This window comes from Oryx dammah, unplaced genomic scaffold (genome assembly GCF_014754425.2).
Source record: "Oryx dammah isolate SB20612 unplaced genomic scaffold, SCBI_Odam_1.1 HiC_scaffold_11, whole genome shotgun sequence".
Classification (NCBI taxonomy): Eukaryota; Metazoa; Chordata; class Mammalia; order Artiodactyla; family Bovidae; genus Oryx; species Oryx dammah.
This window is the reverse complement of record NW_024070195.1, coordinates 27,827,364-27,845,890: the sequence shown is the minus strand read 5'-3', so window position 1 is coordinate 27,845,890 and position 18,527 is coordinate 27,827,364. Positions and strand designations below refer to the sequence as shown.

Here is an 18,527-nt window from a genome sequence, read left to right as displayed (position 1 = left end):
ACATCAAACCTGACTATTTTTTAATTTCTTCATGGCAAAATTTGATTGACTGTTTGGTCACCTTTCCATGAGTACCACCTTCTCCTCCTCTGAAAATCTTTTATCTCTAATAGTCACTTGATACTTGTAATACAATATGATAACATTCATTATATATAATATTAGTATAATGTTAATGAACATGTACAGATTATAGATAATGCTTATATAGATGCAATATAATTTATGAAGTGCTACTAAGGTGTTTTCTAGGTTTATTGTTGCTGTGACTACTATGATTGATATGATTGTCATCTTCCTAGAAACAGAGACAATCTTTGGTGTCCTTTTATACCCCCTTTACTCCTACCTAGCACTGCACCTTGAACAAAATAGGTGCTTAGTACATATGTAGCAAGACCTTGCTTTTTTAAAGTTTTAATGGTCAAGTAAGAATTGGCTTGATTGAGTTTTTAAAATACTGTTGTTTTCCAAACTGACATCTGTGGCCAAATCTTACTTTGCCGATAAGTTATTTTACCGTTTGTCTTAAAAGTTTGCTCAGGGTTCAGATTATATGAAAGAACAAACATTATTAATCATTATACTATACTTAAAAATATTATTATTTTTAATAATGTACTGAAGAAGCACTGTATAGTGCTAAAAGGTACTGAGGCTCACCATAAAGCCTGACAATGCTAGTACTCTAAGTATGCAGTATGCTTTCTTTAGCAACATAATGTTATGAAATTGACATAATTCGATTATTTGCCTTTCCAAAGTGTTCCAAATTCTTTGAAAAATTATGTGGACCATTTGTCAATGTTTTGATAGGTCTCATGGAAAAGGCAGTGAAGTGAAAGTGAAAGTTGCTGAATCGTGTCTAACTCTTTTGCAACCCCATGGACCCCATGGAATTCCATGGGATTCTCCAGGCCAGAATACTGGAGTGGGTAGCCTTTCCCTTCTCTAGGGGATCTTCCCAACCCAGGGATCAAACCCAGGTCCCCCACATTGCAGGCAGATTCTTTACCAGCTGAGCCACAAGGAAGCTATTATGGAAGCCACAAGGGAAGATATCATGGAAAAGATATCTGAATATTTCAGTTGCATTGAGAATAAGTTATAGGTTGAGCAGCAACAAAATGACATGCCCATAGAGCTTTTTGCCCAGGGCATTAAGATATAGGATCTCTGATGTCTGTCTGGTCTAATGGTCAGAGCCTTATGGGGAGTCAGAACTGCTTGACTGTGGTTCCGGTTTTCCTCCTACAGTTTTCCACATACCCCTGCCTAGTAAGTAGCTTCTGTTTCTGTGTCTTCACCGACCCTCCAAAGCTCCTTTCCTCTTGGATTGTTTACAGTGAATGGGAAAAATGATCCATTTGACCCACAGCCAGGAATGAGGCTTGAGGAAAAGAAGGTGTTCCTCTTGTTGAGTGTGGACATCAGTGAGAAACTGACTTTTACTGTCTGCCAACAGGGGAGGCGTTACACTTGGCTCGAGATTTTGGCTACACTTGTGAAACAGAGTTTCCAGCCAAAGCAGTCGGAGAACATCTTGCCAGACAACATATGGAACAGAAAGAACAAACAGCAAGAAAAAAGATGATCCTAGCCACCAAGTAAGCAGAATGGGGAAGCCTCTGTGTGCCTTTATCCTGTTTTTTCATTTTCTTTGAATGAGGGAAAACAGCCTAGAAAACACCCATTCTCTAAAACAAGAGGGTCTCCCACACCAGCAGCTAGATGTATTAAACAAGGACCTCCTCAACATGGTACCCGTAGCAAGATTTGCCAATTGTATTAGTGATGGAGCTACCATTGACCCTGATGAAAGTTCGTAGAAAACCTCTTCAGAATAACAGGAACTCTTAGGAGAAAAGTGTGTTTAGAAGATGTAAGTTCCAGGCAGATATGCCAGTTAGTTGGTATTAAATATGTAATTTGGTCTAAGCCACTCACTGTGCCATAGTAAATGGGGATAAAGATCTGAAACACTAGAAGTGTTCAGGGAGTGTGACAAAAATTGAGGACCCAGAGGTAACAGGGAGACCTCTGGGATCCAGGATCGACCTCAGTGCCCTCATTTTTTTCCTGTATATGATTAAGCAAATGATCCCTGTACTGTCCCAGCTTTCATGTGATATTGTCAAAAAGCAAGAGATAGAATGTATGAGAACTTCTGCAACTTGTAAAAAGCTCAATTAAAATATGAATTAAGATAATGAGAGAAATGATGCAGAAAGGAGGAAGCTTACATGATTCCATATTCCCTCAAACTTGAAAAATTTTTGATAATTAAAGGAAGAACTACCATTTACTGTGTGAAAACCCAGTAGAAGTACTGCTCAAGTCACATTCAGATTTTTAGACCAAAATCTTTCAAGTGGTAGCTAATTCTTGCTCTCTTCTCTTTACTAAAATAAGTTATTGCTACATAAAGAGTCTTAATAGTCTTGTTTAATTTCCTAACTCTATGTTCAGATTTTAGAACTAATAGTTCCAGCTGATTAACTTATCATTTATAAATTAGTTTCTTATTTAGGGGAAACTTCTAAAGAGAGAGTATATGGTAGATAGTGTTGGAAACATTGCTTCAAAAAATGACCTTATGATATGTTGGCTAAAATGTAAATGGTCTCAAAATGCATAAAACAAAAACTAAATATTCCTCCTTCTACCCCATCCAATGAAAGATAGGTCTTTTTTAAAATTTAAAGCTTTATATGGGATACCCAACAGGCTTGCTCAAGAAATGCAAACCCCTCATTTGGTGTTGGTGCTGCTCATGGCTGTCACTGCTTGGGTTTCAGATATATTTACTCATTGCTCTTCTGAGAGTACTAGATAGCTCTCTCATCTTGCCCCCAGAGAGAAGGGAAACATAAGGTAGGGCAAAAGAAAAGACAAAACAAGGAGATAAAGAGGAAAGGAATAGCAGAAAGAGAATGAAGACCAAGAGTTAGAGAAAGAATGTTGTGAGGGATATAGCATTTGGACTTAAAATTTTGAGATGAGCTTTGTGGCGGGGAAGTTCCTGAATACTTGTTAGTGAAAAGACCTAAACCTAGATTTTTTTGTGCTGTTATGTCCCTGGTTATCTTCACTTCTGCTTTGTTTCTACTTTCCCTCTTCCAACAGTTTTGGACTCAGAGGGGTCTTTATCCACCATATTTCAGGTTTTCCAGAAGGAACTGAACGTTGCTACCAAAAAACCTGAATGAACTTTGTGGCCAACCCAACACATGTCATTTGTTCATTTCTATCCTTAATATAATCTCAGGAGACTATAAATATTTGTTACAGATTAAGAGAAACATATAGTGCTAGAAGTTAGGTCCTATCTTCTCAGTGTTCCCAAAGCATTGTAACTGGCAGGATTTTACAGATTTCCTAATATATATAGCCATGTGATACCTCTGAATGATACTATTATCCCCCAATACTAATTACCCAAAATAAAACACCTTCATATTTTATACCTCAAAATCACTTGATTATGGTTGTATCATGCATATTCCAAGAATTTCACCTCCCCTGATCCAGAGAAACCCTTGTCCTCTTTCCTCCAGAAATGTCTTTATAACTTTCCACCCCTACCATCCACAGCAATGCTACCATTGCCATTCCAAACACAAATTCCCATTTTCTTAAGAATTCCCATCACTCTGTTTGAGTGTTTAGAAGCCAGTGCATTCAAACGGATGCTGAGATTTTGCTTTCATAGAAGTAAACATTCGAAGAAGTTAGGAGAAGTAAAGGAAGCATCAGTGCTTTCATATTTGTCAAAGTTATACAGAGACATCTGTTTTATAGTAGTGGATTCAATAAGGAGTAGTATTTCCCTGTTACCTGGGATCTAAGTAGTATATATTATTTTAGGTGATATTTTGAACTTTGATTTCAAACAATATTTCAAGAACATGTAACTCTCTTTGATCCCTCCACCCACAGCTGGACATTAGCAGACCATTAAATGTTAAGCAAGAATTGAATTCACTAATTCAAATTATCTTATTTTATACAAGAGTAGATAGGCTATAAACATCTAGAAATTAAGAGACAGACAAAATAATTTGTCTTTGTGGTTACATATATCCATTCCATCTTTTTTTAGACCATATGAAGAACTGAAGAACCAGAGATTATGCAGTCATAGCAAATGTACTAAATACAAGTAGTCATTAATATAAGTAGATGAAGTAAGGAGAGTTTTGGAATTAATGCCTTTCCGCAACATATTAGTGCATCCAACATATGTTCTGAGTAGTTTCTAATTTTTCCAGTAGTAAAGCACTGGCTGTTTTCAAATAGAATGTTCAAAGTTGAAATGAAGTAGTCTATATGGGTATTCATTACATTCTGATTAGTTCACCTTTGTTCACAAGACTGTGACAACTGTATCCAAAATATATACAAAATTCAAAATTCTTTAGATGAGACACCCAATTACTGATCTGCCTTGGCACATTGGGTTGCATATTTTACCTCTATGAATAACAGATTCTGTTCTATTTAATTATATTGCCAAATATACAGTTGTACAAAGGGCTTGTTAAATACCATTAGCCTTCTAACTCCTCATAGTTCCCAGGGCTTTGTTGATTAACCAAATATTTTGATTAATTAGACAATTATTTAAAGCGAGGAATAGAAATGAGTTGGTTTTGGGAATTGAAAAATGTACCCAACAAAACATTTATTTGATTTATGAAAAACATGAATAAACCTTTTCATTGAATTTAGAATTCAGTATGATTAACACTGATCTGTGTTAGGGTAAAGCAGAATAGTTAGGGAGTTTTAATTGATAGCGTAACATTGATAGTCAAAAGGAAAAACAGAACTTTAAATTCAGACATCAGCTAAAAAATTATGTCCTTAAGGACAATGACGTAAGTGATAAAGTTAGAATTTATGATTCATCAAAGATCATCTTGTGCATTACATAATTCATAGTGTGACATTTTGCTTAAAAAATAAGAATATTTCTTACTGTAGCTTCATAAATAACAATTTAAATAAGAATGAAATCAAGCATAAAAATAATAACTCAGTAACTGTCATAAGATATAATAATTGCCTAAAGGAAATCTACGAAGTTGTCATCTGTTTTTAAGTCTGGAGGCTCTCCTAAATCAGTGAGTTAAGAAGAAGAATCAAACATTAAGGTTGAAATTCTGAAACTTCTCTGGATACAGCTTCATGTGTGATGTACTTGAACTGCTTAGCATAAGCTAAATTTTTCTATACTTGCTTTTTCCTCATTTCTTCCTCAGCTTTAACTTTATCGTAACTTGTTCTATTGTTTAAACAATAAGGCAGTTGATTTGCCAACTTATAGTTTATTCAATTATCAAAAATATTCAAATATCCTAATATAAGAACTAAAGCAATGTTTTAACCTCTATTTAAATTTTTTAATATATTTAAATGATCATCTTATAGTACTTGAGACATAGTTGCCATTGTGAACCTCATCTGTATGTTTTTCTATGTTTCTTTTTAATAAGAGAATAATTGCTTTACAATATCATGTTATTTTCTGCCAAACATTAAGATGAATCAGCCATATGCATGCATATGTCCCGTCCCTCTTGAACCTCCTTCTCACCTCCCACCCCCTCCCACCCCTCTAGGTTGTTACAGAGTGCTGGGTTTGAACTCCCTGCATCATTATAGCAAATTCCAACTGGCTGTCTATGTAACATAAGTTAATGTATATGTTTCAGTGTTATTCTGTCAGTTCGTCCCTCCTCACCTGTATGTTGTAGATGGAACTACAGAGGTTGTAGATGGAACAACTCTAGAGGTTGTTTTGTGAAATTTTATCAAGCCTTCTTTTAAAAGAGAAAACAAACTTTTGGAAAGATACCATGCAATGAAATTAAAACCCTGTTTAAAGAGTTCAACCTTAATTTTGAGTCTTTCATTTTAGACAAATTTGTAAAGAGTTTCAAGACCTCTTGAGCCAAGATAGATCACCGCTGGGATCCTCCAGACCCACTCCAATTCTAGACCTTGACATTCAGAGACACTTAACCCATTTCAGGTAAGACTGGTTTTCCAATTTGGTTGGATTCCCCTTTATAAAAAAATTTTTCTTTTATATTGGGGGATAGCTGATTACTAATGTTGGGATAGTTTCAGGTGCGCAGTGAAGGGACTCAGCCATGCGTATACTGTATCTATTCTCCCCTAAACTGCCCTCTCATCCAAGCTGCCGCATAACACTGAGCAGAGTTCCATGTGCTATACAGCAGATCCTTGTTGGTTATCCATTTTAAATATAGCTGTGTGTACACGTCCATCCCAAATTTCCTAACTATCCCTTCCCCCCATTCTCCCCTCTGTTGACTCTCTTTTCAGTTGTTAAAACAGTCTTTACTAACCTAGGCATGTTTGTAGTCCTGCCACAGTTCCATTTAGAGATAACATATATTTATATGATGTTGCCTGATTTTTTTGAAATTCCAAGCATCTGAGATCAAATTGTAAAGATAAATAAAGCACAAAGCACTTTGGATCAGAAAATTTATATTTTTGTGTGATTTCCAAGAGTTTGTGACTTTGAGAGTGAGCACTGTTATTTCAAACAATAACACTTTCAGATTAGGATACTGAAGTCCTTTAAGCAGTTCTTTATCTTGATTAGATAAATTGTTGAATGGACAGATGAAATTAGTAGGCTATCATAGACTGATTTTTCCAGGACTATGTTAATGATTTCTCTGCAGTTAGAAATTGTACACCTCAGTTAATGGTTCTTAAGTTAGACCACAAAAACATATTTTAAAGAACCCAGGATACTTTTAAAGAACCCAGAATTATTGAAAGCATATCTTTAATTGTCTGAGATACTTTGGAAGAGAATAGACTATTTTTCCTGATTAATTTATACCCTGAATGCTATGTGAAAAAGATTGTGATAATTTTTCAGGTGACTTCCAATTGTAAAACTCTAGAATTCTAATGCCAACATGGTATTTCTCACCAATTAAAATATTTATCCTCTTTTTTTTATTACTATCATTTAGTTTTTTAAAAAAAACAATGCTAAGGAAAGACTAACATACATTAAACTTTAAAAAGTTTTTGATACCTCTTGATGACTATAATGCCTTTGAAGAGGATATTCCATTATATAAAGTAGTGGGTATTAAGTAAATTGGAATTTTATATGCAATTTCAGTTCAGTTCAGTTCAGTCGCTCAGTCATGTCTGACTCTTTTTGACCCATGAATTGTAGCACGCCAGGTCTCCCTGTCCATCACCAACTCCTGGAGTTCACCCAAACTCATGTCCATCCAGTCGGTGATGCCATCCAACTATCTCATCCTCTTTCATCCCCTTCTCCTCCTGCCCCCAATCCCTCCCAGCATCAGAGTCTTTTCCAATGAGTCAACTCTTCGCATAAGGTGGCCAAAGTACTGGAGTTTCAGCTTTACCATCAGTCCTTCCAAAGAACACCCAGGACTGATCTCCTTTAGAATGGACTGGTTGGATCTCCTTGCAGTCCAAGGGACTCTCAAGAGTCTTCTCCAGCACCACAGTTCAAAAGCATTAGTTCTTTGGCGCTCAGCTTTCTTCACAGTCCAACTCTCACATCCATACATGACCACTGGGAAAACCATAGCAATTTAGAGATTGTCAAAAAATAATATTTAAGTTTTCATGCATCGCAATGCTCCTTAAGATGTAACAGAATTTATCTTCTAAATTCTGTAACTTAGAATTTATCTTCTAAAAATGCATCAAATGTAGTATATGTTCCCAGGACTTTTCTCCTACCATTCAATTGGATTAATGAAGGTGAATGTGCCAAAGCTGGAGAAAGTATAGTGCCCAGAGGTAAGAGCAAAAGGTTTTGGAGTCAAGAGAAGTTGTCTTCAAATCCAGACCCGTAGTACATTTGATCTGGGTTATCTGGGGTAATGTATGTATTCTTCTCAAGCTTATCTTTCTCTGGCTTTAGATGGAATAAGAACCCCTCCATTATATAGTGGCAGTGGGCTAAGATGAGAAAATGAACATAGCGTAAGCATTTGGTAAATAATACAGTGTTTACTGCATCACTGACCCAAGTTTCAAGGTTTCTACTATCATATCTGTACAAATAGTTTCCATATTTTTATTTGTGTACATACTAAAAAGATAATTTCAACAGAAGTTCAATTAAAAACTTAATAATTCTTATACAAGTTTAATTCTGGATTTAAGGAAATTTGTTGAGTTACGAATTTACTCTAAGAAGGAATTCACTGTTCAAATACAGAGAACTGGGGCTCTCTGTCCTTTCCAATCACAGATGTTGCACCTTTTATTGGACAGTGGTCTGTTCTTTATCAGGCTCAAAACAGACTACACATCATTGTGTAAATTGAATATCAGCAACCATTTGTTTGCTTAGCACAGGCACAATCTGCTGATTTGTTAATAATTTTTAGTCACTGCCAGCTTAATGTCTCAGGACTCTTTAGAGAAAATGTTCATTGCTACACTTGGGCTGAATGTTTTCTAGTGTGTTTTATATGCTGTTTGGTTCCTACCCATGCAGAATATGGTAACAATCTAGTGTAGAATTACCCAGAGAAACTAATCGGATGTTTCCTGCAGAAGAGCTAAATGTATGGTAAATTACCCCCTCCTTATTTTCAGTTTAAAGAAAAAAGGGAGAGATTACATTTTGGGTATAAAACTCTCGAGAGGATGTATGGCTGCAGATTCTCAATCACAGCAATTTGAAATGTATAACCATGTCTTAAAACATTCAACATTACCTGGTATATCTACCTATAAAAGTAACATCTATAAAATTTTGGTGTTGTTATTTATATGCTGAGTAGTTTGCCATCAGAAACTTTTAACTCTCATTTACTATACTTCTTTAATGTTTGTCAGATTTTTTCATTTATTTTGCTTTAACTACATCCCAGATTATTTATTTAGATGAAATCTTTTGGATTTCATAATGGCAGATAATATGACACTAGGAATCACTTAACCAAAATTTGCCCCAGAGCAAATTTCCTAAATTATATCATTTTTTAAAAATGTGGTTTAAAAAAAAAAACACAATGCAAAATTTACCATCTTAATGATTTCTAATTCAGTAGTATTCAGTATAGGCACATTTTTAGGCAAATTCCAAGACTTTTTCATTTTGCAAATTTGAAACTCCATAATCATTAAACAACAAATTTCCCCATCCCCCAAACCCCTCACAACCACCATTCTACTTTCTGTCTCTATGAATTTGACTAAATACTCTGTATAAGTAAATTGATAAGTATTTGTCTTTTTGTGACTGGCTTATTTCACTTTTCATAGTGTCCTCAAGGCTCATGTATATTGTAGCACATGTTAAATTTCCTTCTCTTTAAGACTAAATGGTATTCTTCTGTATGCATAAACCACATTTTGTTTATCCATTCATCCCTTAGTGGATGCTTGGCTTTTCCACTTATTGGCTATTGTGAATAGTGCTACTCTGAACGTGCATGTGCAAATATGTCTTGGAGATCCTGCTTTCAATTTTTTTATATATATGTCCAGTAGTAAAATCACTATGTCATATGGTAGTTCTATTTTTAATTTTTGAGAAAATGTCATATTGTTTTCTAATGTGGGTGTACCATTTTACATTCCCACCAACAGTGCACAGGGCCCCCACTTGTTATTTACCACTGTGGCTTGATTTGGGGAGTGGGTAGTAGTTACCCTAATGAGTGTGAAGTGATATTTCATTGAAGTTTTGATTTGTATTTCCTTAATGATTATGATGTTAAGCATCTTTTAATATGCTTGTTGGCTATTTCTGTGATATCTTTGGAAAGATATTTATATCACATCCTTTGCCATTTGTAAATATGATTACTTTTTGTTGTTCAGTTGTCATTCTTTATAAATCTGTATATAAACCCCATATTAGACATATGATTTGTATTTTCTCCTACTCTGTAGGTTGCCTCTTTATTCTGTGCTATCCTTTGATATACAGAAGTTTTTGATGTAGTTCAGTTTGCCTATTTTTACTTTCATTGCCTGTGATTTTGGTGTCATATCCAGGGAATCCTTGCCATTTCCAGTGTCATGAAGCTTTCCCCCTAGTAGGTTTTCTTCTAAGAGTTTTAGAGTTTTAGGCCTTATGTTTAGGTTTTTGATCCATTTTGAGTTAATTTTTGTATATAGTATAAGATGTGTCCAACTTCACTTTTTTGCATGTCTTAAAGAATTTTCTTTTAAACAAAGGGTTTAAACATGGTTGAGATTTCCAATTAAAATCCAATTTTAAGTTTCCTGCTGTAAACTGAATTTAAATGTGTGTTTTTTGTTTTTTACTATGCATTTATTAAAAGTAGCCTCAGTAAAATATCTTAATAGGACTGTAAAGTCCAGCTTATTGCCTGACCTTGGAAAAAGACTCTACACTTTAAAAATGTAGCTCTTAAATGTGGCTTCATAGTGGACTTTCTCTTGAAGCTTTTTAAGAATCTTGAAACCTGATGTACATTCTTAAAGATCTGATTTAATAGGTCAGTCTCAGATTGAAGTCAGGCATCTGTATAATTTGCAAAATCTGGTTGATTTTCATAGTTAGACAGCTTGAAAGAACCATAGGCCTAGAATATTCCTAGGCTATTAGCTTTTTATCCCTTAGAAGAAAAAAATAATTCTAATTCATTTTTAAAGTGACTGAGAGTTATGTAAAGTTCTATCTTGTACTCTAGTGAATTAAAGGAATTCTACATCTATTATCTTACTAATAATCTGGGTAGCAATGTGTTAGCGTGGAGGGTATCTATTTCATAATTTCCTGATAGTGGTAACTTTAATTTTGACAGAAGCATCAGCTCAAGAGAAAAATGACTTAGAAAGAAAGTATATTACATCTGACGTTGAAAGTAGTCCATTGAGAGAGAATGATTTCCACTGTTTTTGCTGAGTGCTGGCTGGGAAAGAAGTAAAGAGGCAGTGTAATTAGACAGGCAAAGAGACAACTCTAACTAGCAGCATCAAGTTGTGCTACACTGTTTTATTTAATCAAAATCTCCTTCCCAATGCGAACTTCTTGAATTACACCTTCCAGGGTGGCTGCTTTGATATCTGGAGAACTCTGGCTTGCTTTCAACAGATTGACTATGTCCAGGTAGAGCTAGGAAATGAACTGGCCTTGTGAAGCCCAAATAACTACTTCCAGTTTTGTCTGGTAGCTGACATATCAGAGTGCTCTGGGAAACTGTGGGCAGAGCAGTGACCCTTCTGCTGATTGACTCACAGCCTGGAATGCTGCTTGTTTCTATCAAAATGACAGGAGGCAGGTTTATTCGTTATTTGTAATTTACTGAGTGCCATCCAAAGTGTATATTGCTTTAGAGAACATAGACACCACAACACCTATGGGAAAGGGGAAGACGATTGATAAAAATCTGCAGACGCCCCTACAGACACCATTCAGATAGAAACCAAAACCCTGATTTTCTGAAATGATAAGGATTCCCTTCTTGGAGAGCTCAAGAAATTAATAACTTTGCCCTTCTTAGTTCTTATGTTCTCATAATATCCTTGAATGTGAAGTCAAGTGAAAGCACAGCAAACAACTTAAAGGGAGGAAGTTAGGCTGTTTCTAATGGGATTCTCCAGGGAAGAAACTGGAGTGGGTTGCCATTTCCTTCTCCAGGGGATCTTCCCGACCCAGGGATCAAACCCAGGTCTCCCACATTGCTGGCAGACTTTACTGACTGAGCCACCAGGGAAGCCGTTTCTAATACTTAGTTTACAGGAAACAGCCTATCGGAAAAACAAAGACGTTTTCTTTCTCAACACCCACCTTGGGAGCCTATTTTTTCTTGTATTTTCCCATGCTAATGGCAGGTGGCACAAAGATGGCTAAAGAATTGTCCCATCTTTAAGAACTTCTAATGTGGAAGACAATGACATACTAAGATATAAAATACAAGAGAGAGGGAGCTTATAATAGAGGGTTAAGCAGAGTGCAGGTAGTTCCCTGGGGTAATTCGGAAAGGATTTCTTCTCTTTTTTTTTTTTTTTACTGTAAATACCTTTATAGTTGAAGTGCAGTTGAGTTACAATCATGTTAGTTTCAGGTGTACAGCACAGTGATTCAGTGATATATACATATATGTCCTTTTTCAGATTCTTTTCCCTTATAAGTTATTACAAAATATTGAATATAGTTCCCTGTGCTATACAGCAGGTACTTGAAAGATTTCCTCTTTAGAACCACAGTACTTAGCACTAGTAAATGAATGAATGTGTGTGCGTGCTCTGTTGTGTCCAAATCTTTTACGACCCTATGGACTGTAGCTGGCCAGGCTCCTCTGTCCATGGGATTCTCCAGGCAAGAATACTGGAGTGGGTTGCCATTTCCTTCTCTAGGGGATCTTCCTGACCCAGAGATTGAACCCATGTCTCCTGCATTGCAGGCAAATTCTTTACTGCTTGAGCCACTGGGGAAGCTCCTAGCACTAGTAAGTGCCCAATAAATATTTTGCTAAATGTAGATTATGATACTAACTCTGTTAGGTCTTGTATGTATTCTCCCTTGGTTCCTTCCCAGGGCCATAGTATTTTAACTGAACCATGGGCTGGGGAAGTGAAATGATCAAGGTACTTAAATTCTTCCGTTTGAGTCACAAAGTGTACTGACATCACCTCTTCTTAGAAATAGAAATCCCGTAACACTTGGAAATAAGAAATGCCTAGGCTTCCTAGATATCTGTGTTTGCTGGTGATTAAATTTTCATCATTGATTCTCAGTGTTGGAAGGCCCCTCAAGTTTGCCCTCTCTCCTTCAACATTTGGATCGTCCCTCCAACATCCCTGTCAAGTTGTCACCCATTCCAGGCTGAAAACCTTCCCATGATAGGTGGCTCTTTTCTTGCCTCGGCATCCCTTCTAGCTCTGACAGCTCTATTAGAAATGCCTGCCTTCCACTGAGGCAACATCTGTCTTCCTAACATTCCACTCCTTGGGGGCCCTACAGAGTCAGTTTAATCCTGTTTCCCTTCCAATTTCTAAAGGCAGCTCTCATGTCTCTCTGAGTTTTCTCTTTCTGGGCTATTCATCTTCCTTTTCTTCGTGTTCCACACATAACATGCACTCCAGTCAACTTGACTAGTGTTTTCTGAGTGCTCTGGCTTGGCGACACGTGGAAGATAGGATATGTGTCTCTACTAAATGTGAGCACGTTTGGTCTTCCTCTCCAAGGAGCCTAAGATGTATACTGTTTTTGTTGTTTGCTTTTATTTTTTAAATTTTCTCGAGATGGAAAAATGGTAGGAAAGGTAATTAGGAGGGGCTATTTTATTAATCTTGTGAAAGCATTTTTAATGGCAAGAAGTAATTTCAATTTCAATTTCAATTAAATCTCCAACCTCCAATCCCCAAAGAAAAACATCATAAAATAAATTACATGACTAAGCTTGGATTTAAGAAATAGAATCATTAGGCCTCCTTGAGGATGTTTTGCCAGTTCAAGGCAACTTCGAAGACCATTTTATTTAAGAATATCGAAAATAATAGGCCTAAATTGTGAAGGAAAAAAAATCTTATGCTTTGCAAACTTAAACTCCTTTTTGTAAGGTTGAAATTAAACTTTAGAACTTAAAGTCAATGTACTTACACTCACAATTGCAAAGAAAAACATACCTGTAAGTGGTCAAGTCTTATTTACTACTTAAGTTAAAAGGGATAGTCTGTATTTACATAAGAGAAAAAAGCCCATTTCCCTTGAAGTAAAACTTTCAATAGAAAGAAATATAGACTAAAAAATAAAACAGAGGACTGTTTTCCTTAGCAGACAAGTGAAACCACGATGCCTTTCTTTTGTGAATCTACATTAAATTACTTACCTTCATTTAATGTTAAGCAGGAAATTAAAGTGTAAATCAGTTGCCAACATTTATTATACTTCATAAGGTGGTGGTGGTTTAGTCACTCAGTCGTGTCCAACTCTTGCAACCCCATGGACTGTAGCCAGGTTCCTCTGTCCGTGGGAATTCCCAAGCAATCATACTAGAATGGGTTGCTGTTTCCTCCTCCAAGGGACCTTCCTGACCCAAGGATCGAACCAGGTCTCCTTCACTGCAGGCAGATTCTGTACTGACTGAGCCACCAGGGAAGCCCACTTCCCAAGGTGCATGGCCCCAAACCAAATGCTGTAAGAGATCGGAACATACAAGCATCTATTGCAGGTCATTTGATAACACTTCAGTGGAGTTTTAGGTTCAGCATATAGGAGACTAGTGTTGTGATCGTTTCAGGTGAACAGCAATGAACATACATATACATGTATCCATTTCCCCCCTAAACTTCCCTCCCATCCAGACCACTGGCATTTTTAAAATAAGGTCCCTGGGTGATTTTTGCATGTATCCAGGGTTGAGAACCAGCACCCAAAGGAACCACAGAACATTTGTGTGTGCTGACAGGCCTCGCTAATGAGTGGACTACCAGAGAACCATACACTTTAATTATGCACCTCAATCAACCTCCATTTTAAAAGTCCTTGGGCCTATGGGATAATATAATTTATGTAGACAATAAGCACAATCAGCCAGTTCCCTTTTTCTCTGCTTCCTCTGCCAGTTAGGCTACAAAGGACAGATGTCATCAAGCAGCTCTGGGTGCAAAGGCCCCAGCTGCTTTTCTCAGGCTGAGGTCTCTCTCCATGACCTATATTCAGGAGACATGAAGCATCTTCCCCTCATGGTTCTGAAAAGAACTAAGGTTTTGCAGAGAAGCCCCACAATCCTTTGCTGGTGTTCTCCAGTGGCTATTTCCCAGCCTCCTGCCCTCATGGCTTTTCTCACGAGTGGAAGGAGGCATTTTTCCAGCTGCCACCTAAAACTGTAGTGAGGAGTACAGACTGAGCCTCAGGCTACAGTTGGACCCAAACCTGCAGTCACTGAATAATCCAGGAGAGAAGGAAAAGACTTATCTTCCCTTTAAATCTTGCTACCTGCATGCCTCCCGGAGGCCAGAAAGCAGAACTGAGGTTGGTGACAGTGGCATCCGTAAACTTTGCAGGAAATCAAAGATACATGAGAGCAAGCACACACTGGATTCATGCAACATAACAAAAGGAGTAGCCCAAACTATTTCAACCTTTACAGACACCAAAACTTTTCCAGATAGAAAGTTAAAGTTTGATAAAATAAAATCAGGTTTTGCTCTAATTATCTAAATGATAATTTTCTTTTTCTTTTCGTCTTTTTGTTTTTGGTTTTTGTTTGGCCATGTGGTTTATAAGATCTTAGTTCCCCGACCGGGAAACTGTGGCCCCTGCCGTAGAAGCACAGAGTCCTAACCACTGGACCACCAGGAAAGTCCCAGGATATTTCCTCTCGAATTTCATTCTTCTAGTTTGTAGCATAATATCTGCTATGCCCAGCTTTTTGTTTCCCAAAAGAAAGCCAAAAAAATCTGTCCTTGGTTGTTAGACACAACTAAGTGAGGCAGTCTTCAGTGGCACATAGTAATGAGACTTTCATTTTCCTTTTAATCCTGTTAAATTAGTGTTTTCTTGTTGCTGTTGTTATTGTTCAGTTGTTGAATCTTGTCTGACTCTTTGTGACCCAATGGACTGCAGCACCCTAGGCTCCTTTATCCTTTACTATCTTGCAGAGTTTGTTTAAATTCATGTCCATTGAGTCGATGATGCTATTTAACCATCTCATTCTCTGCCACTCCCTTCTCCTTTTGCCTTCAATCTTTCCCAGTATCAGGGTCCTTTCCAGTAAGTCGGTTCTCCAAATCAGATGGCCACAGTATTATAGCTTCAGCTACAGCATCAGTCCTTCCAATGAATATTCACGGTTGAGTTCCTTTAGGATTGACAGCTTTGATCTCCTTGCCTTCCAAGGAACTCTCAAGAGTTATCTCCAGCACCACAGTTTGAAAGCATCAATTCTTTGGCACTCAGCCTTCTTTATGGTCCAACTATCACATTGTACAGGGAAGATTGTATATCTCCCCTAGTGGCTCAGAGGTTAAAGCGTCTGCCTCCAATGTGGGAGACCTAGGTTCCATCCCTGGATTGGGAAGATCCCCTGGAGGAGGAAATGGTAACTCACTCCAGTATTCTTGCCTAGAGAATCCCATGGACGGAGAAGCCTGGTGGGCTACAGTCCACGAGGTCACAAAGAGTTGGACACGACAGAGCAGCTTCACTTATCACATTGTACACGATTACTGGAAGAACTATAGCTTTGACTATATGGACCTTTGTCAGCAAAATGATGTCTCTGCTTTTTAATATGCTGTCTAGGTTTGTCATAGCTTTTCTTCCAAGGAGCAAGCATCTTTTAATTTCATAGCTGCAGTCACTATCCACAGTGATCTTGGAGCCCAAGAAAATAAAATCTCTCACTGCTTCCATTTTTTCCCCTTCTATTTGCTATGAAGTGATGGGACCAAATGCCATGATCTTAGTTTTTTAATGTTGAGTTTTAAGCCAGCTTTTCCACTCTCCTCTTTTTACTTTCATCAAGAAGCTCTTTAATTCCTCTTCACTTTCTGCCATTAGAGAATGTTTACTTAGTAGGTAGAAAGGATATGTTGGCCCTCAGGCCCAACTTTTTTTAAAATTCAAGTAAAATTGACTGACAGTACTATGTTAGTTTCAGGTATATAGCACAGTGATTCAGTATTTTTAGACTTTTAAAAATGTTATTATAAGATAATGAGTATAATTCCCTGTGCTATACAGTGTATCCTTATTGCTTATCTATTATACATAATAATTGGATATCTTAATCTTATAACTCTAACCTGCCCCTCTCCCTTTCCCTCTGCCCTCTGGTAACCACTAGTTTGTTTTCTATATCTGTGAGTCTGTTTTTGTATTGTTATAGTCACACTGGAGAAGGCAATGGCAGCCCGCTCCAGTACTCTTGCCTGGCAAATCCCATGGACGGAGGAGTCTGGTAGGCTGCAGTCCATGGGGTTGTTAAGAGTCGGGCACGACTGAGAGACTTCACTTTCACTTTTCACTTTCATGCATTGGAGAAGGAAATGGCAGCCCACTCCAGTGTTCTTGCCTGGAGAATCCTAGGGACAGAGGAGCCTAGTGGGCTGCCGTCTATGGGGTCACACAGAATCAGACACAACTGAAGCGACTTAGCAGCAGCAGCAGCAGCAGTCATTTATTTGTATTACTTTTTAGACTTCACATATAAGTGATTTCATACAGTATTTGTCTTTTTTGACTTATTTCACTAGCATGATATTCTCTGGGTTCAGTCACATTGCTTAAAAGGGCAGACCTTATTTTTTCCTGCAGTGGCTATACCACATCTTCTTTGTAAATTCATCTGTTGATGGACAGTTGGGTTGCTTCCATATGTTGGCGATTGTAAATAATGATGCTGTGAACATTGGCATACATGTATCTTTTTGTATTAGTGCTTTCATTTTTTTCTGGATATATACTCAAGAGTGGAATTGCTGGATATATCATAGCTCTAGTTTTAGTTTTTTGAGAAACCTCCATACTATTTTCTACCAAGCTATGTTCCTATCAACAGTGTATAAGGTTTTCCTTTTCTCCACATCGTCACCAACATTTGTTACTTGCAGACTTTTTGTTGATAGCAATTCTGAAAAGTGTGAGGTAATGTCTCATTGTTGTTTTGATTTGCATTTCTCTAATACTAGTGGTGTTGATCCGTCTTTTCATGTGCCAGGCCCAACTCTTGCCAAGATAGGAAGAATTCAGGGGAAGATTCCATGGAAATTTGCTTTAGGCCATGCTTTAGAAAATTACCTTAGTAGCTTAATTTAAATTAGTTTAGACAAATCAATTAAAGTAATGATAAAGCATTTCTGAAGGACAATTAGGGCAGTATGGAAAAAGCTTTGTAACACGTCTCTAGCGGATAGCAAGGCTGTTGAAATGTAAACTGTATTTACTTGTTCCTCTGGTAGATGTTTATTCAGAATCCTATATTAACCTATATTCCAAGTAAGCACTGAAGCTTTGGAGATTTTAAAGATAAATACGTAAGGATTTAGCCACAAGCAAAAAATATTCATTTAGCCAGAGATCACAGGGAGTTTGTGAAATTTCTATTATATAGAAGTCTCCTGATAATTCCTCATGGTTAATGTCAAGTAGTTTATAAACATAAATACTGCTGGAGTTAAAAATGGGTTGTTAATAACGTCTTATTAGAAAATTGCACAGGGAGAAAGAATAAAGAATAATAATTTATTCTTTTTCAAGCAACAATCTCTTCTCTACTATCCTCTATGACCGCTTTCATTTTTCCTCAATTTCTTCTTTTTTAAAAAAATACTTATTTCTTTATTTGGCTGTGCCGGGTCTTAGTTGCAGCATGCAAACTCTTAGTTGAGACGTGGGATCTAGTTCCTTGACCAGGGATCGAATCCAGGCCCCCTGCATTGGGAACTCGGAGTCTTAGCCACTGGACCACCAGAAAGTCCCTCAATTATTTCATTTTTAATCTCATTAACAGAGAGTACAATTTGAACTGTTGCAATATACTTTCCTTTAAAAA

The 18,527-nt window shown here is 37.1% G+C and overlaps 1 protein-coding gene across 1 annotated transcript in view; it reads left to right on the top strand.

The window, feature by feature from the left end:
- TFAP2D (transcription factor AP-2 delta) overlaps positions 1-18,527 on the top strand; it is a 60,118-nt gene that overhangs the window by 32,405 nt on the left and 9,186 nt on the right. Inside the window, exons 6-7 of the mRNA XM_040249479.1 lie at positions 1,466-1,607; positions 5,924-6,037. Of these exons, the coding sequence (XP_040105413.1) occupies positions 1,466-1,607; positions 5,924-6,037 (256 nt within the window). The remainder of the gene's footprint in view (positions 1-1,465; positions 1,608-5,923; positions 6,038-18,527) is intronic.